This window comes from Arvicola amphibius, chromosome 3 (assembly GCF_903992535.2).
Source record: "Arvicola amphibius chromosome 3, mArvAmp1.2, whole genome shotgun sequence".
Taxonomy (NCBI): Eukaryota; Metazoa; Chordata; class Mammalia; order Rodentia; family Cricetidae; genus Arvicola; species Arvicola amphibius.
Window position 1 is genome coordinate 79,297,222 of NC_052049.1, and position 20,997 is coordinate 79,318,218.

Sequence of the window (20,997 nt, forward strand, 5' to 3'; positions counted from 1 at the left end):
ACTGAAGGCAGTCTGGTAGGCACTACATCTACACTTTTATTGGGAACTATTACCTTGTGGGTATTATTTCTGTTGCGGAATACTCCATTTTAGTTCTAAAACCTGTGTCTTTGGAAACCAGTCTTCAAGTTTTCTTAGCAAAAGTGAACTGTGTTCCATTCCAAGATTGAAGTATTAATTATTCAAGAAAGTTTTGTTATTGGAATGCATTTTAATCTATTGTTTGGGGTTCAGTGTCAGGGAGACAGGTTTTCTGTCCATCTTTCCATATTTTATAGTTAGTTCACATTCTGTTTAGTGATTTTTAGTTATTCAAAGCAACTCATTCTGAAGTCTTTGATGCCCTAACAGAGTTTGTTCTTCTAAAGTCTTCCCATTTCTGATTGCTTTCAAAATACCAGGAAACTTAATAAAGCACAATCATGGCAGGAATGCAGACGTCATCTTTGTTTTGGACTTAATCACAAATTGTCCAGTGTCTTGACTATTTGGTAGTATTAAGCTGAAGGCTTTTTATAAATATGTTCTCTGAATACAGATGTTCTATGAACAGGAATATAAGCCAAAATTTGAATTTTCTATTGGTGTATCTCATGATACAGTTACCTGGCTTTTATGGATTTTTTAACCTTAAATTGTGGATAATATAATCATGTCCTTGACATTCCTAGGATTCACGATATTCTTTGGTGCTATCTGCTGAAATGCTACATTAGAGAGAATTAATTTCCTGTCATTGTGTTCACATGAAGACATTTTATCTTCTAGTTCAAGCAATTCAATAAATGCATATGTACTATAAGATGTGCTGTAGGTTTCGAGTCTCAAGTTTCTGCACCAGAATACACTAGTCATCTTTGTTTTGATCTTTAAATATGTTTAAACATTTAAAATCTATTTCATTCAATGTCTAATAATAACCTGATGACTCCTTACTTTCTATACATTCATAGTATGTGAAAGCCACAGTCATAAGCATAATATAAAGAATGGGTAACTGAGGAAGCAGAGGACTGTATGCTGCTATTCTGTTAGGTTATTTTCTTTTTTTTCCTTGCTACTTTCCTAAGATTAACTTCTATTATCACAGCTATACATAATAAACTTGTAATTTAATTCTAGATTCTGATCAATTTTGTTAATTCTTTGTCTCCAATGGTTCATGTAAGGTTGGCAATATAAACAACACATCAATTTACTAATTAAAAACCATGAGAGTGGAATGGCTAAAGATTATATTAATTCACTTTTGTCATGGGATATAGACTATCTTCCAATTTTAGAAATATTCATATTTGTTTATAGTTATTCATTAATAATATATACCTGACTTTTTATAGAAAAATCCAGCGCAAGGATGTAAACCACTAAAACAGTTTTGATAGAAATATTTAATATGGCTTATTAATGAGCCATTGGATTTTTGGTTTGTTACTTTCCCTGGAATGTGATGTTTAGATTGGCTAACCAGACAGGGTAGCAAATGCTGTCTTTAAGCTTTTTCTTTTCTTTCTTTTTCTTTGGTAAAATATTGATTTGTTCATTAATTTTATATTAAAACTAACTTTCCTTGCTAGTTTCTTCTAAATATTAGCAACCTATTATTAACAAATTACGGACTAATAATTTCCCACCAGTCTAAAATAGAATACAAACCATATGATGTGAGAAAGGGGTTCTCTAACTACATCAAGTGCTTTGGCTTTAATGAGAAAGTGACTGGTGAATTACTCTGAGCAGTTGACTTAGTTTGTTCTGATACTTACAGCATGCTTTGTCTTTAAATTTGTGGAAATAAATGTTGATTCATTCCTTCACACATGACAGCAGAAATATAATCTACATACCAGTTTGTTCTTAAGAATCATACCATAACTGAATAAAATAATCATTTGACAGTGATATTAGCTATGTAGACTGTGCAATAGGTAGCCACAGCAGGAACCCCAAAGTTTTCCATGCCTTCTTGGGCAACCTCCCACTGTGTCTCTGTGCTTTACTGAGTGGCTTTCATGATTCATGAAAACATACAGATGTTTGCAGAGGGTGTACTTCGCAAATTGTTATTTTGAAACCCCATGTTAGCCCTGTGCCATAATGTGAGCTTGATTTAGGCACGTGAAAAAGCAATTTCGAGCCAGTGACAAGCCGTCCAAGTTGCCACTTTTCTCAAGCAGCTCCTGGGCCACTGGAGAGTTGACTGCAATTAGCACTAACGAGGCCAAATGAAGCCAGACGCAAAACCATTTTACTGAATTCAGCAAAAGTGATTGAGTCACAGATCATGGCATTTCATTTCCACCAGAAACTAGCTGAAGTCTAAGTTTTGAACTATAACTGAGTGAGACTTTAGTGATCCTGTCACAGGGGTTGTGATTTGGAAAACTATAGAAAGAGTTGCCAAGTAACAGCTGATCACCTGGTGACAGGCAGCACAAAGAACCACAATACTTAGCAGTTTCTTCTGTGAAGAGGTAGAGCTTTTCATTTGAGTTACTAATGACTTATTTTAGCCAATAGAATATGGCAGATATGACACTTAACAGGTTCCAAGTATAACTCTAGTTGGTCTTGGCATTTCTGCTCTTGAGTCTCACATCGTTAAGAGTTTCGTGCAAAGATGGCCGAGCTAGGCTGGGAGGTGATGAGAAGCAGGGTGTCAACTGCACATGTAGCTCTTCACATATCCAGCTACCCCTCAAAATTAGGGCATTGAAGCTGACTGACAGCTGGCTGCTGTGTTTTGATGAGAAGAAACATGAGTTCCAAGTAAGTCCAACACAAGTTGCCAGCCCACAGAATCATCAACTACATAAACACTTGTTTGAAGCCATAGGGTTTTGCTGGGAAATCTGGGCTTCACTATGGTTTTGCTGGGATAACTGGGGTGAAGACCATTTAATACTTTTTTGAGCATAGTTATGATATCTACTCTTTAATTTCTTTTGCAAAATTTATATCACATTTCTTATAACTATAAGAGTAGTACAAATCATTAACATTCACTTAAACATTAAATTTTCTCTTCTCCAAAGATGCTTAAATCTATACTCCTCAAACATAGAAATAAGAGAACAATAGATTAGTCTGAGGGATATTCTTATAAGCTAAAATGTGGATATAACAGCAATATACTCAGAAAAGTTAAACAGATAAACAACCCCCCCCCCAAAAAAAACCCCTCCTTCACTCTGTCTGTCTTTTTCTCAGAGTCTATAAAAGCCTGTCTGTAGATGGTGCGGTGGGGCTGCATCCTGCCACCTGGCTAGCTTTACACCCGAAATAATTACATGGAAACAGTATTCATTTAAACACTGCCTGGCCCATTAGTTTCAGCCTCTTATTGGCTAACTCTCACATTTTGACTAACCCATATTTAATAATCTGTGTAGCACCACAAGGGGTGGCTTACCAGGAGAGATCTTAACCTGCATCCATCTTGGAGAGGAGAAGCATGGCGACTGCATATGGCGACTGCCTGAAGCATCTACTTCACTTCGTTCTTACTGTTCTGTCTACTCCACCCACCTAAGGGCTGGCCTATTAAATGGGCCAAGGCAGTTTCTTTATTAACAAATGAAATCAAAACAAACAGAAGACTCTCCCATATCACCTGTCCTGGTCAAAAGTTGATCTCAGTTATTGGCTCTCAGGATATTATCTACCTCAGTTTTTGTTACAGAGCAACCTAAGCTGACCAGCCAGTGAGGTTCAGGACTCGTCTGTCTTCACTCCTCAAGTCCTCAGTTACAAACAGCAACCTTTCCAACTGTTTTCGTGGGTGCTGGGAACAGAAGTCACATGTTTGTGCTTGGGATGCACATGTTGTTGTCTGAGCTATCTCCCTAGCACTTGGTTGTTCTTTAAAAAGCATATAATGCATACAGGGAATTCTTACTGACAGGCTCACAAAGCTACATCTTTTTATTTTTTTAAAGAAAACACTGGAAACTCCAGCGCATTTGATTCAAAACCAGCAACATGTGAGGAACACAATGAATAAATCTGGTCAAGTAGTCTTTCACCTCAGGAAAATACTAAGGTGTTTCTCAGTGGGCACATTAGAAAAACCAACCAGAATGCATGCTCTGGAGACACATACAGCATCTTATTACTATATGTAATAATACCCTATAACAGAGTTTGTAAAGATGCTGTTTAAAAGGCTAGTACAGTCATAAATAATGAAGAATTTTCTAGGTTTCTTGGTTCATAATTCTTACAGTTTAAAGACAGTGTTGTACTATAATAGTAAACGCAGTCTAAATGGCTCTAGCTAGTTTGACTTCAAAATAAGACATTCTTTTGATTCTATGAAACACTAGAGATACACACTAAGAAAGAGATGATTTTAATGTAATTAAAAACTATTAGTCACTATATTTTGTACCATCTACTAGTTGATTAAGTAGACTTTAGTAATGAACATTATTGACTACAACTAGTCATTAATTTTAAAAATAAGTGTTTCAGCAGTTATAGCTGTTTAGTAATTTTTTATTTCTCTTCTACAGTTTATTTCAGTGGTATACTATCTCAACTCTATGAAGATTATCTTACCAAGTAGTTTTTATTTTTGATGTTTTTATTTATTTGGGAGGGGGAGTTCAACCTTCAGGCCAGAAAAGCAAAACAGTCAGTTACAGGCTCTTTTTTATTGATTTTATTGAGTTATACATTTTTCTCTGCTCCCCTACCCTTCTACCTTCTTCTACGGTCCCCATGCTCCCAATTTACTCAGGATATATTGTCTTTTTCTACTTCTCATGTAGATTAGATCCATGTATGTCTCTAGGTTCTCTAGAATTGTGAATTGAAGGCTAGTTTTTTTTTACTTTATGGCTAAAATCCACTTATGAGTGAGTGCATATAATATTTGTCTTTTGGGTCTGGGTTACCTCACTCAATATGATGTTTTTTAGATCCACCCATTTTGTAAATTTTAAGATATTGTTTTTTTCTGCTGTTTAGTATTCTATTGTCTAAATGTACCACATTTTCCTTATCCATTCTTTGGTTGAGGGGCATTTAGGTTGTCTCCAGGATCTGGCTGTGACAAACAATGCTGCTATGAACATAGTTAAGCACATGTCCTTATGGTACAATTGAGCATCCTTTGGATATATACCCAAAAGTGATATTGCTGAGTCTTGAGGAAGGTTGTTTCCTAATTTTCTAAGAAATTGCCATAATGATATCCAAAGGGGCTCTTACCTTTACTTCAGTCTGAAGTGGCGATCCTACCTCCAGGAATCTCAGAATAAGACTGTTTGTGAGAGCTGCCTCCTCTCATTTTATATTCCTCTCTAGGGCTTGGATTAAACCAAGTAATTTTTAAATCTACCTGTCTTCTTGAAAATTTTCAAAAGAAGAGATCATGTCTAATTCAATAATTTATACCCTTTCTTGATCAGTGCGGACCACATTACAGTCAATTCTTAAGTCTCTGTAGAGTGAGCAAGCATTGGCATCTCCCCTCCAGGTGGTGGCAGATTCATATTTTGGTGGGGGCACTAAGACCTACTGATTTTTATGATTGAGTTAATAGTTTGTTTTACATATACTCTTATCAGCATATCTGCCAGGCATGGTCCTAGGTGCAGGCAGTAGAGAGGAGAATAAATGCTACTATTAGGAGAAGATGTGCAAGATGTAAAGTAATAAAAGTGGCAGAAAGCAGGCATTCTGACCTCAGTCTCTTTTTTTCCATAACTGTATTTTGTCCTCAGAACTGCTTTAGAATCAGAAGCAGCATCCGTATAATGGGCACACCATGTTCAGAAAATTGTTATCGCAACAACCTTGAACTCTGAATCTTATTGTTGTTGGAGTTACTTTCTAGTTCATGTATTTCACAGAAAGGTTCAAGCAACATGTAAATTTTTGTGAAATACCTGCAGTTATACTATATAACACACATTTTACCTCTGATTTTAATTTAGAAAACTCTCAAAATAGTACTTGCTAGGTACCCATACCACAACATAATTAAAAATTTAAAAAAATCACAGGCATTTAAGTCTTACACGTGAAACGGAAAACCATCTTTAAGATAGATTATACACCATGATATATTGAGTTTCACATGCATTGTGAGGGTTTACCGTTTTAAGGCGTTATTATTTAGGACCTTATTTTTTTCTGTGTGCCTTTCCTTCTAATTTCCTTCTATTCTGGTCATTGTTTTGTATAAAAAATCCTTTGTTCCCTTTTCAGAAAAGATTCTGCTATTGTTTGGCTTCATAGTCGACTCTGCTTGAATAGGTTGGATAAGGTGTTACTTTGAGACCTTGAAAACATTATACCCACTCTTCTTAGTTCCCTGAAAGACTTTATGCTCTTAAAAGCAACCCCCATCTTAGCTATATTCACATGCCTTCCCATGGGTTGCTTGCTATTAATTAGTGCAGAGTCCTCCCTTCCTGGACCACTGCCTGTTGGAAAGGTACTAATTAATCTTTATAGAATGCAGATAAATTTAGAAGTCCTATATTGTACACTAATAAATACTCTTCTGGCCCATCAATTAGTCATTAATCGTGATGGTATCTGACATAGGAGCTGTGAAGAAAAGAAGAAAGTGCAAGGTACTGGAAACTAGAGAACAAAGTATGTCTACCTCGGTGGGGGTGCGGTGTCAGCTGTCGTATATACGAATGAGTTCCATATGTGGAAATAACTGCTTTTCATATGTACTGAACTCTCTAAGTTGTCCTTTTCTGCTTTCCTTATGTAAGACCATTAGATGAAGATGGGGAATGAGCTGCAGTCCAATAACAGCTATTTATAAACTTTCCTATTCGTCCTCTTCTGAGGGAGAAAACATTGTTGAGATGCTGCCTGCTGAGCTCTTAAAGTTAGACTTACATTGTAATATGATAACAAGTGCTTCATGAAAGAAACAGATTTGAAAAGCCAAAAGCTAAATACATCATAACACTTAGGCATCCTTTAGAATTCAACACAAAATAGATGGAGAAAGTGGCACTGTGAAAGAAATGCAGGATTGCAAAGATGTTTTGGGGATAATGGCTTCTCCAAAGTCTAACTCTTTGTAAGTTACTTTGGGAAACAATGTAGCAGTCATTCTAAAATGTGGTGCTTACATAGCAATAGCATGTCAATTTGTAAAATTAAGTCATATTCACTTTCAAAATTCTAAACCTTATGTAGCATCCAATAATGGGGCAATATTTTGCTTATTAAGACTCTCAAAACTACAAAAAATCTAGTATACTATTTTCCACAAAGTGAAAGTATTCATGTTAAGAGTCCTATTATATTATGCATTTTCTCACTATGCCGGTCAAATTATATCTCCATTCATAGATGCTTTGCATCCACTGATAGCAACACAAAGCCAAGAAGAACCTGCCATATTTATCACTTTCATTAAGAGTGTCCATGGTCAAGATTTACAGAGAAACTACCTTCATCAAAATATTAATAATACTTTAATTTTATAATGAAACAAAGTGAATAAAAATTTTCAATGTTTCCTATCACTAGAATAGAAATGAATCACTTTATCTGTTTACTATAAAAATATGTGGCTGTTATAATCAGCGTTTGTTTCCTGTTGCCCTAAGTAGTTTTGTTTAGTCTATCCACTGCTTTTCAACTGAAATGATATGCATATTTATTTAAAGTTTAATGTGCAATGGGTAATTGTAAAGTTTAGAAAATAAGCATGCTTCTTCCTTGAAGAATTATAAAATATAGAAGAGAAAAGAGTCAAGCAAACAACCATTGTTATATTCAATACTTGCTGTGTTGGAGGATGTAAAAGTTATACTAGAAGAACCAGGAGAGAGATGCTAGCCAGTCATGAGGGCAATAGAGGACTTTTCACAGTGTACAAGTAAGAAAAAGTGTTATGATTATAGATCATGTCAAACTTTTTTATGAGAGTTGGTATGTATATAAAGGAAAAATGGTAGATGATGATGAAATTTGAAAAGCAGACTGGATTTACTAGTGGTATGAGCATGTGGTGTGTGTGTGTGTGTGTGTGTACATTTGTAAGCCCTCATGTTCATACAAATGTGAGCATGAAAATTTATTTTTATTTGTATATGACTGTATTTTTTGTTTTTTGAGGGTTTGTGTTTGTGTGTGTGTGCACGTGCACATATGTGAATGGGTGTGTGCGTGTGTGGGTGTGTGTACATTGCTGAAATTAGTTGAGATGGGGTGGTATAATATGGAATAGGTGTGGTGTGGTATGGTATGATATGGTATGGTATTCCTAACACTGCCCTGTTAAGACCATCATGATGCTGTTTTAGCACACAAGTCTTTTCACTAAAGACTAAGACTTTAGCTCTGAAATCTCTGTAACAAGCCACATCTCATGTTGTTTTGATCTTCCAATAACTGGAAAGGGTTCACAAAAATGGTTGACTTGGTGCTGGAGTGTAGCAATGAAGCCACACAGGAGTGGGCTTTCATTAACAGGGGACATTATTCAGAATACTTGGAAAGTAGATATTTGAGTATGTGTGGCCATGTGTTCTCAGTAACTTATATAAACTTTTAAGGAGTTTGGTGGTTTTAGCTGATAGTGTGTGATTTTAATAGTTTGGTAGCAATTAAGACAGTTTTGTCAACATCGGAAAGAGCTGAGATGCCACGGCAGAAATGTGACCTCGCTACAGCCTAGGTACTCAGGAGCCACAGCGAAGAACAATGCCTGGCTGTAGTATTTTTCTTTTGAACTTCGAAACACAAAATCAGATTTCCAATACCCATCATGACAACATCGTGGCATCAGAGTCAAAGAAGCTTAGCTGATAAAACCTGTGTGCGAAACTAGTGAAATTCACGCCCTTGGCTCCGTTTCCTGCCGGACACCCACTTTTGTCAATGGTGTGAACTGTTTGTTCTCGCTGCTATAAGCATCAAATAAGGGACATAGGAGAAAAGAGGGGCTAAAGGGTCCCTGATATAAATTTCCACTTATATGCCTCAATTTAGGCCTTGCTAAATCAAACTTGGCCCAAGCTGCTTTTGCATCCTAAATTCCTAGAGTCGAAAATATCCCTAACTGATTTTTATCTAGCTGCAGGTCTCACCTAAGAGTATAACTGAATGTTTTTGGGACAGAAGTCAGAGCAGCTTGTTCTCAGCTGATCACAGGCAACTAATTCATATGGCAAGTGGCTGTCTCCAGCCAACCAGGTGACTGATTCCTGTAGTGTTCAAGAAGTTTGCATCCACCTCAGCTTGGTGGAGCTCACTACATGTCTCTTCATTCTATGTACTGCCTGATTGACACACCCTCCCCTGCTCACATAAACTCTGCTAAATTTCGTTTGTGTAAACTTTCTTTAAGTAGTCTGAACCAAATAAGGAAAGTCTTTTAAATTTATTCTAAAGCAATTAGGCTCTTAGGAGTCTTAGCTGTAGGACTGCTATATATGTGACTGTATCTATATTTATTTCTGTTTGTGTATGTACACACACACACACACACACACACACACAAAGGACCAGAAAATTGTTTTTTATAATAAAATATACCAATAACAGAAAATGAAAACTGAGAAACAGACATGGCAGTGGACACCTGTAATCCCAGCACTCAGTAGGTGTAATTATAGGACAATAAGAGACCCAGGATCATTGTTCAGTGCATAGTGAGTTTGAGTCTCATAAAGGATACATGATACTTTGTCTAAAAAAATCAATGTAAATATAACTATATAATCACACTAAAATATTTATAGTAAAGTAAGAAGCACTGTTTTGAAGGGCAATAATTGATTCTAGGTGAACTTGTTTAAAGTGTTACCAGAAATGAACATAACTGACTAATAGGTCCTAAAATTGCATGAAGAACATTTATCTACATTATTTGTGAAATAATATAATTTAATGATATACTTGTTGATTAATTATCAAAGTTAAAATATAATCTTACTAAAATGTTTTAGGTTTAAAATGTTGTAGGTTTTTTAATATATAGTTTTGAGGTTGATTCTTAGTTGAGCAAGAGTTTGATACATGGAAATTATTGACATTTGGGAAAGTTATTGATCTTTATGAAGATTACTTTTTCCCATAAAAATTTTCTATATCATATGACAAACTATCTACAGTAAGAAAATAAGATGACATTTCAGAAGTCTGACACATTGCAAAGTTTCCCATATATACTCAGTAGATGAGAGAATATTTTTAGTTTGCGATCACTCTGCCTATTTCTAGGGTCGGGGAAGGTTGCCTGCTTTCATTTTTGTTTTTAGTGATGGCATTTGGAATGATGATTATCTTAGGACAGAAACTGGAGAAGTAGATTGGCCATGGAGATTCCTTTGCAAGTTCTATGGGTATTAATACTTGTGAATTAATGAGGAAAACAGAATTGGAGGTTCAAGTGTGTGATCACATCAGAGTCTCAGCCAATCCCACAGGGAGCACTGGGGCTGAAACAACCCTTCAGTCCTTTCTTATCTGGGCCAGGAGACACACCTTCAGAATAGCCCTACACGCTCATTGCTCCTACAACTAAGCACAGGTTAGGGAGTAGAACACATGTGGTTCTATCCTTTAAAATGAAAGCAATTTCCAGAGCAAGATACAGTCAAATGTCAGTCACCTTCCATAGCTGCTAGATGCCAGAATTCCTGGTGGAAGGAAGTCCTAGACCTAAGACCCTAGAACTCACACCATGGGGTTTGCTAAGATGGCTAAATAATATTTTCAGTAGGGATAAATACATTAGTCATGTTTTCCAAATGATTTCATTGAACAGGCTCATCAGGCAAAAAGAGCAGTGAGAGGGAGAAGAGAGAAGACATGTTTGGAAAATGCTGATTTGTGAATTAAGCCCCTTAATCAGTTCTTGTTCTGTTTTATTTCTTCTGTGCAACTTGAAATGCTGATGCGAGTGTAGACTATGATGGTAATTTGGGTCATAATTTCAACAAGAAACATTTGATGTGAGAAGAGAGTATTCATTTTATAAGGAGCCCATTAGCATTCTTAAGTATTTTTTGGTTATTTCTTCTAAATAATAGCACATATGTTATTTATACAAAGTTTACTGTCTTGTGAAGATAATTCTTTATTGGACTGTGGTAGGGAAGATGCTTGATTATCAATATGCTTGATTATCAAGATCTACAGACTATTCTTCAAGGTCCAATCATAGGAAAATTCATTAAAAAATTAGAAGTTTGTCATGAATTATGAAGTAAATAGTTTGTCTAAGTAATTCATTGTGAAAAGTGGCATGTTAGGTGAGAATAAGAAACAAGATAAAAATGAATCTGTGTATAAACTTGTGTCAAAGCTAGCAGATACATCAGGAAGAGCTACAACAAGTTCCTGGCTTTATTTCTGGTCACAGAATAGACATAGAACTTCTTCCAGACAAATGTATCCTTTAGTCACATAGAAAGCAGCAAAGCCAAGACAACTACAGAATTATACACATTCAGCTTGAGCTTTATATTCATAAACTACAACCAGCAAAGAAGAAAACTTTCAGAGACTCAGAGCTGGAACTGTCTGTATCTATATGTAGATATAATCTATACCTATATCATCTATGTCTATAGAAATAAATTTCTGGGCTTAGAAGCTAGAGGTTGTAAAGTGCTTGGAGCTTACAATCCATGATAGCAACCCTGATTAAAGAGAAAGACAAGTGCCCACAACTGCTGACCATGGATTCATGGAGCAAGTCTGTGAAGTGAGGTGATTTATTTCCCTCAGAGACCATAGAACCAAGGCCATCAGGGTTCACAAGTAAGACTTTCTTTCACCTTATTAGGAAGCTTGATATCTACTTTGTACCAAACCAAGCAAATAAAACTAAAACATTGCAGAGATCCCAGTAACTCTTCCCATTCTATGCTGCTCTCTGACAAACCACCACAATGGCAGAATTATAATATCAGACCTAGGGGTTTATTTTGGTGGACTATATTTGTTTATTTGTGTGGGGGGGGTGTGTGGGTGTGTGCATGTGAATATGCAATTTCTGTGTGAACACACGTGTGTTCTGGCTCATGTGCATGCTTTTGGACACCATAGGAGGACATTATACGCCCTCACCTACCACACCTATTCTTGCTGCCTTTAGAAAGGTCTCTCCTGAAACTGTAGCTGGCCATTGGTCAGCCAAGGTGGTGGCAATTCTCTTGTCTGTGCATTTCTCCACTGCTGTGATTTTAGTATGAACAGTCTTGCCTGTATTCTGTCTGTTTCTGTTTTGTTTTGATGTGGATGCTGAGTGTCTGAGCTCCAGTGCTCATGTTTGCACAGATGTGTTCTTAAGCAGCAAACTAACTCTCCAGCCAAGGTGAGCTTTAGTTAAATGAACAAAATGTGCTGATTTTATTGGATGACTAAGCCAACCTTGTCCTATATGATGAATTTATCATCAGATTTTATCAGATTTTAAAACATTTAAAAATGCAGAGAGACAGCCTATCTGTTTAATATTTTGCAACATTGGCATGGTGCTTTTGTCTTACTGTGCTTCTGGCTGTATTGCTGTCTACAGATTGCACACTGAGAGTTAAGGAAAGTGTCCAATTATGGACTGTCTTAGAGGCCAATAACCACAAACTGTGTTAAAGGGGAAAATGTCCTTGCTTTTAATTCAAAATCAGTTAAGAAGGAAAAAGAGAAAAAGGAAAAAAAAACTATTCTGTTTGCAATTATGTCTTAACAGAAAATTGTTTCTTTTAGTCCTAATGACATTAGAACCTCTGAAATGGATTCGAGAAACTAAGAAAATGATTTGTGGCGTTTTGTGCTTTCCTCAACAAACACTGGTGGAGTGGCTGGTTTGTGGGCGTCTTTGGGGCACAGGGACAAAAAGGTGATGAAGCATGTGGTAGACTCTACTTTTATGATGTAGAGTTCAAAATGATTTAATTGTAAGACATTAGATTAAAGTGGCCTGTGCTGATATATGTTCATATGAAATACTCATGCACACTGGAAGAGATGGGCATTACTGTCCCTCCTCTCCCACTGGACTGACACCTACTCTGACAAGGCAGGGTTTCTTAACACAAACAGGTGGGAAGGATAGACCCCTCCACTTGGGGTCATCTGAAAAGTCTGAGCGCTTTGAAAATAGCCACTTTCCATGTCAGCTGCCTAGAAAATCAGTTGGTGGTTATTTCGTGTTCTGTCCCACTTAAACATTTTGTAGGGTATTGGGGAAAGCTGGCATGAGGCAATTACTCCACAGTCAGAAGACTGCTGGAGAGAACAGAAAGTTGGTAGACTCCCAGGTTACCAGGATTCAGATTTAGACAAAGAGCCAAGAGCAGATGTTACACTGATAGGAAGACTGAGTTTTGGACCACAGCGTCAGAGGAGAGGAGAACATCCAGGGGCCCAGATTAATTTGTAAGTGTGAATATTCCTAATGGCCAGAATGAGTCAGAGAAAATGGGCATCTTGTACTGATCTGCTCCAGCTGATCAGTGTGCTGATTAGTAATATAATCCTCCAAGACTCCTGCATGCTGATTTAATGAAGAGGCTCCAGCAGAAGCCTTGAGTCTCTCCTAATACCCTGCTGTCCTGAACAGCATGTCTGAGAAGTTCATTGACTTTAACTGCAGTCATATGTCCCAGAAATGGAATGGTCCAATCTAGAAATCATTCTTTTCTGAAGCTTTCACTCCTCAGTTAAGATACTCATTTCCCAAAAGACAGACAAGGAACAGAGGCATTTGTACCAGGGAAACAGACGTGATAGGAACTTTTCATCTGAGACAAAATCCTTTAGGCATTAAAGGTTTATATATTATGGCTTTTTATTCACCTACAACTCTACAAAACCCATGGATATAAATTAGGCATGCTTATGATTCTCAGACATGGGAAATGGGTTATTAAATCATTCGTCCCAGTACCACCCATAGCTAAGAAGCTACGGGCAATATGTAGCTGCAGGAGAGGGAGTCGACTATACTTCAGAGGAAGGCCACAAACTTAAGAATATATAGGCATCACAGATGGGACTTAATGAATTAAAAAGAAAAAAAACAAGAGATGATACCCAGTTGACTGTGTAGGGCAAGGATTGTATCTAAGAGGAATCGGGAGAGGGAGTTAATATGAGTAAAACATGCTGTATGAAATTCTCAAAGAACTGCTTTTAAAAATAAAAGAAAAAGTATAAAAAAAAAAAACCAAGGTAAATTCTCTCCAGTCTTCTGACAGTCTGCTCTGACTGGTAATGGAATTGACTCTGGAAGTGTGTGAGTTCCTTATTGTTGAAGAGCCACTGCAAACACTAACACCCAAAGAAGAGCCAGGTACCACTTGGGTCAACTCTAAGTCCTTGCTCAGCACTGAGATTCAGAATCCCTTCTCCAGCCTTGATTTTCTTTTTCTTTTTGTCTGTCCTAAAGCTGTCCTATAAAGTCTGTATCATGTAGAATAGACAACGTGCTCCATCAAATAATATAAATTAATATGGTTGTTCTGAAAATCAACATTGTGTGTGTATATCTTAGTGATTGGCAAACAATAGGTAGTCATTTTCTTGTTTATCTCTATAAGAAAAGATCATATTCCTCTTTCTTGTCTGATTTCCACCAACATTTGACTATTACAAAAATTAGACATTAATTTTCTTTCAATTCTTCAAATAACATCTCATTAAATGGAAGCAAACATCCAATTTACAATCATCTAGCCCCAACTCCTAAGTGCCAGGATTATATATATGTGCCCTCCCAGCCACAATTTTTTTCTTTATTTTGTGGTCATATTTTTCTTGAGTTACTTAATGACCTGCACAATCTGCATACTTATTAAAGGCAGAGATCAACGAATCTATTTTCATTTCTCATGAGTTTTAGACAAAGGTTGGGAAAATATTAGGCAGCCAAAGAATACAGTAAGGGTAAACTCTAAAGTACAGTCAATATACTATGGTTTTTAAGTCTACAGCCTTTTAAACTTCTAAACAACATAGAATTCACTTATGTAACCTAGAAAAGTGTGATTCCTCAATTTCTTTATTTCCCTCTCAAAATTAGAATGAAGTCGATATCCTACCTTCCTATACATTTTATTAATGTGATTGATGTCTTAAACAACATTGCCTTTGCTACTTTCTCTTAAAGTTACTCAGTGAGTATTGACTTCTTGTCTACTATGAACTACACTGCGCTGTGTAGATCACTGGTTCTTCTTTGCTCCGAAGACATTGTATAACCCATTCTGCCTTTTAGCTGCTGCTTGACATGTTCAGTCTTTGAAATGATGCAGTTTTCTGTAGGCACCTGGTGAAACCCTACCCACCCAGCAGCTTTTCAGATAACAACCCTTTCTGGCAGCTGCATGCTTAAATTTCCATGTTATACCAGACCTACTTTTCTCTATGTACTTGCATTGTGCTCTCTTAGGGGTGAGGGGTTATATTTTAACTATAGGTTAACAGCATCATTTAGCATTGAATATTTTTTAAGAATAAATTTACTTATTTGCCCCATTCCATTTATTTATATTATTAGTCAAAAGAAATTGAGTAGAAGTTGATAAAATATTTATGGATATACTGGCCCCTTTAGTGATGTCTTTGGTAATAGACTCAACCCAAATCAGCCAGCTTACCAGGTTTGTAAAACAGGGCCTCAGGAAAGACAGCAAGCAAAACAGAAGTGTTCCATTGCTGTCAGAGCAATCCTGTTGTTCATAAGGAATTGGAACAATTCCATCATTTTCCATTTATTCTTTTGAAATGCAGTCCTAAAGCCACTGTCTATGTAAGACATGACACATACAATATATGTAGATATTTTACAAAAGTCCTACACAAGGATTAAGCTACAAATTCATATAAGAAATACATAACTCATAAATAAATGAGTTGACGAGATAATATCACTATTAGGATGTATTTCTGTATCAGTGGAGATGCTAAATATTATCGGTGAGATCTCCCCACTCTTCAGCTTGAGGTTTGGCTGACTCAGTTTATCCTAGTGAATGGAAATATACTAAGGAACTCTCCCCTTTTCTAACTCACTGCCCTCAGCCCTGCCCTTGTCACCCATTGGCAGCATCAGCAGGTAGTAGCAGCAGGTTCAGGTAGCAACACACAGAGCTTCAGTCAAGGACTTGCTCTCTGCTCTTCCAAGTACCACTTGCCTTTCTTAAGGTTCCTTAACGTTCTATCTCCAGATCATCTCTAAGCCTAGGCGTTGGTATTCAGAGCAGACCTAATAACCATACTTTTCTTCCTGCATCCCTGGCTTCCAGGGTCTCTCCCAACCCCCTCAAGCCTCTCTGGGAGAGGTCTGCAACAGCTCACAGGGCCTCTCAAAGCCTTCTTACTGATGGCATTTCAAATCACTCCAAAGCACCAGTGCTGTCCAGACACAAACCTGCAGGGAAGCAGGGGCAATGGGGAACCTCATGCAGCCTATACCCTTAACACAAACCAGGGTTTGCAACACTCGAGAGATTTGTGATGAGCAATTCCCTTTACATTTCACAGCTTAGAGTCTACAAAATATCATAAATACACACCTATTTCTAGAAATCTTTTCAAATATGTTAAAACACAAGTCTTACACTGCCTTAAAGCTAGAGATTTTTTTTTTCACTCTAAAGATTAATTATAATATGGCTTGTGACTGTGCACAAGTCTGGCATAGAGCAAGGGGCCAGTTTTGCATCTCTTAAGGAAAAGATCGTGTACACACACAAAGAGCATGGATCAGGAAGTCATGAAAAACACCAAAGATATTAATTTATAGAAATGATATCAGCCCAAAATGGTCACACCTAAGAGGCAGCACCAAAAATTCTTTATCTTATAACATTTTCAAGTCCATCAATTTATTTATTGTTATGTGAAAATGTAGGGCATGCCTCTATGTAGAAAGTCATTGATCATTTCAGATATATTTTACTTTATATGATTATTGTTAAAATGAATATTTGCAGCTAATCCTGAGAAAACATATTTAATCAGTTTATTTTTGTGTAGGTAATAGTTTGAGTTCTGTTTAATGATGTGATTAAAAGTGTTATGAGTGTATAATTAAGTCAAATAAGAGGAAGAGAAATACCACCCAAGTTGTAAAAAATAAACTTGGTACGATCTAAATATTTTATATACAACTTAACCAACTATAACTGGTCACTCAATAAGACAAATAGAAATTCAGTTAGAATGTGCTTCTGACATAGAGTCTCCCCTCTTAGGTGCAAAGTAAACTGGGGTAATTTGGATGAAAATGTTCAATTCATGTCATATTGGCAAATGCAATAAAGTCCATTCCCCCTTTCTAAAGGAAAGCGTTTGATTGGAATTTAAGTTGAGAAGAATTGCAGAAATTATCTGGTCCTGTTTTCACTTCCTGTTGTAAGAAGACGGCTCTAGGAAGCACCTGTAGTTGACAAGGGATGGAGTTGAGCTCCGTCCAAAGAATTACTAACTTTAGCTTTAGGACATTTTCCTTCTGTGATATCACAGAATTAGTTTAAGCTAAGTCCAATGCAAGGTGACTTTCACCATTTGAATTCATTATCATTTTTACTTTCTAATGCTTCTCAAAAGATTTTTAGAGAAACAACACCCTAATATTAAGAATAACATTTAATATTACGTTTTTAGAGAAAAGTGTAGTTGGGCCAAACTTGTTAGTCAGTATAGAAAGAAAATTGTGGCCCATATCACTGCCCTTATCATTTGTTCCCTGGCCTTTCTTGCTCTCTCACTAAGCTGCTCTTTCATGTCTCAGTGAATCCGTGGAGCAGTGACTTTTTCTCACTCCTTTATGCAGTTCAAAAACCGAGGTGGTCTGTACTATGCAGTGGACATAATTTATAACTCTATTTGATCGATTACTATCAGATATTTAATATTAAATATTTCTAAAATACAAAGATTGGACGGACAAGAAAGATATATGTCCATGAACTCTTATTGGAAGCTAGTGAACGACTATGTGTTGTGGGTTTAACCTTTATAGCTTCCGACAAACTGGTGAGTCTCCAAAATTTTCACTACTTTGTAGGGATCAGGGAAGACTCATTTATTTTATTATAGTTACAGCAAACAAATATTTAAATAGTAGAGTAGTTACTTTATATAGCAATATGACTTCTAGAAACAACATGGAAACATTTATGCTATCACTAAACTAATTTAGCAAAGGTGAGGAAACCAGACACACATACTAATGATTTGGAAAGTTCCTACTGGGAATTGAAATAATATTTTCAGTTTTACATAACATAAAATAGTAGAAAAAAGTAATTGTTTTAATTGCATGGGGGTTTTCTCTATGCTCTTTTTGGCACTTTATAGATAAGACATTTTTACATTTGAGTCAAAACACATGCAATTTCTACTCAAGAAGAAAAAGTATATAAACTTACAGCCCTGATGTTTTCAAAATGTCCACCTTCTTTCTCAAAGTCAATAGGTTGTCCTTTTAGTGTCCAGTAGAAAGTGACATCCAAACTAGAGTCATGAATGGCTTTGCAGTTGAGGACAATACTCTCTCCGACAGTTAACTCTGTTCTTTTAGGAGTAAGCTCTATCCTTGTGGGTTCTATTGGGGTAAAAAACACATTCATTAGTATAATCACCTCCCAACACCTCACATCACAAACTGTAGAGAAATCTTAAACATGGAACATGTACAGCTGCTGCAATACATGCACCAGATTTTAATTTGTGTCTTCAGCTGTATTATCAAAGGCTGAAATACTGTAGATTTGGCATTGGAACCCCCTCCAAATTACTCTCCCAATGGAGTATTGGACTTGCTCTATACTGGGAAAAAAAACAGTTAGGAACTGGGAGGAGGCATAGAAGAGGAACTAGTTGTATAATTATGAAATATAATTTTTGATACTTTGTGGCTGTTTTAACTATATAAAACCTTTAAAGAGCTGAGTGGTCATGGTTTTATTGCAGCAAGAATATCCTAACTGCTTACTGGTAACAACCGAATTTCAAAACTGACATTTTTAATATTATTTTATGGACTCAGAGGAATATTGTGCCAATAAAATGGCATTGATCATGCACCCAATGATTAAGATTAAATGACTGTAATGTGTCATGAATAAAGTAGAGAGGTTTTTGTTTTCCCTGTCTTCCTACAGTCTTAGGTACCAACAGGGAAAGAAGACAGGCATGGGACTTAGCAAGGGCTTTATTTTCTTCTAAACTCTATCACTTGTGAGTGAATCCTTCCACAAGAAAACAATACTCTAGCTGTCTGAGGGGTCTTTTCATACCTAGCACCCTTGAGAACAGTTCTGAGAAAAGCACAGTCTGAATGTAAGAGTGAGACTCTAAAGCTGAAGCCTCTTGAGGTGATGCCATGTTTGGTAGACTAAGTTATGGCTTCTGCAGACAGCACAGGCAGTGTACTGTAGTTGAAGGTTTGTGGGGATAACGTTTTTTGAGCAACCCTATTTCCCATTTCATTCAAAGATAAGGGAGAATATTTATCATTGATAAAACCTTTCTGGTTCCATCGCCATCTGGTTAGAAGATAGGCTAGTATACAGGGAGACCAGGACAAAGACTGGGCCACTAGTTTGAATGCCAGTAATGTTTGGTAAGTATAGAAATATTTGAAAACATTATATTCTGTTCTTACCTTGATGTTTGCCTTTTCTCCCATTGTAGTTTTGACTATCTGAGCAATGATTTTATTTCTAAGGTAGAACAAGGTGAAGCAAATTGTATCTCCAGGGAACAATCTGTTATCACTAATTATAACACTACCCATCTCCAAAACTTTTCTTCATTTTCCAAATCTAAACTTTTTTTTCCCTATTTTTATAGGCCAAGTATGATTTCTGTGTAATAGATATATAATGAAGAAACAGTTACTTCGTAATTCAGTTGTTAAAAAACCACTTTGCTAATTGACGGGATTTTGCTACCTAAAATAAGAGTTTGAAAACTGTTTTAAAGATTTTATTTTGATGTTCACCCTATGTGTGCTTTTTAGTTAAGTTGCTCATGGAGACTACAAGAGGACATCAGAGTTCCCAGTGCTGGAGTTAGCAGCCACTGAACATGGCTCCCAGGAACTTTGCAAAAGTAGCAAAAGCTCTTAATTGCTGTTCTGTCTCTCCAGCCCCCACTTCCAATTTTAAAAATAGCTAAATTATTTCAAACAATGTCATTGACCTGAAGAAAAGTTCATTTAGACCTGGGAAATTAGTAAGCCTATAGGCAGTAAGATTGACTTCACACAGAAGTGAAGGTTTTGAAGACTTGTACCTGTGAATATCCCTCAACAGCTGTGGCACAGGTGACATTAGGTGCATGCCTTCACTCGCTGGGATGGGGTCTCTTACTGTTACCCTGCTCTGCCCCAATCCCTGGGTAAAGTAATGACAAATGCACATTTTTAATTGTTGCTAAAATTATTTCTGATAGAGGGGGAAATGTTAGAGAATGAACTCAAGGCTCCAGGCATATGAAGCAATTGCTCTGTCATAGGGCTACCCTAGCCCAGATGGTGAAGTAATTTTTTTTAACATTCTTTAAATTTTGCTATAGTGAATAAAATCCATAAACATTTTTATTCTTTTATTAATTTTGTTCTAAGGAAGATATTGAAATTTCTACAAATAGTGAACTCCTTTTGGTTTTTGTGTGTTCATTTATTTATATTTTTGTGATGTGTTTTTCCACTTTAGCTCAGGCTGGCTTTAAAGTCACAGTAATTCTCTTGCCTCGTGTGTGTGTGTGTGTGTGTGTGTGTGTGTGTGTGTGTTTCCTGACTTGATACTGGAAATAGGACCTGGGTCCTCTTCAAGAGCAGTAAATGCTCTTAACTGCTGGACCATCTCTCTGCTTGCCATTCCACCAGATTTTTATAACTAAGCAATGTCAGCCCAAATGCTGATGTTACAGGTATGAGCCCCCATTCCTTGCTTTGTTTTAATTGGAAATGAAAATTTGGTTGTAATAGTTCTGTGTTTTTAACAAACTTTTAAACCAAGACATTCACACTAATAAATGCAAACA

The 20,997-nt window shown here is 36.6% G+C and overlaps 1 protein-coding gene across 1 annotated transcript in view; it reads right to left on the reverse strand.

Annotated features, from left to right (window-relative positions):
- Cntn5 (contactin 5) overlaps window positions 1-20,997 on the reverse strand; it is a 481,109-nt gene that overhangs the window by 117,485 nt on the left and 342,627 nt on the right. The window contains exon 13 of the mRNA XM_038322119.1: window positions 18,375-18,550. Coding sequence (XP_038178047.1) covers window positions 18,375-18,550 — 176 coding nt within the window. The remainder of the gene's footprint in view (window positions 1-18,374; window positions 18,551-20,997) is intronic.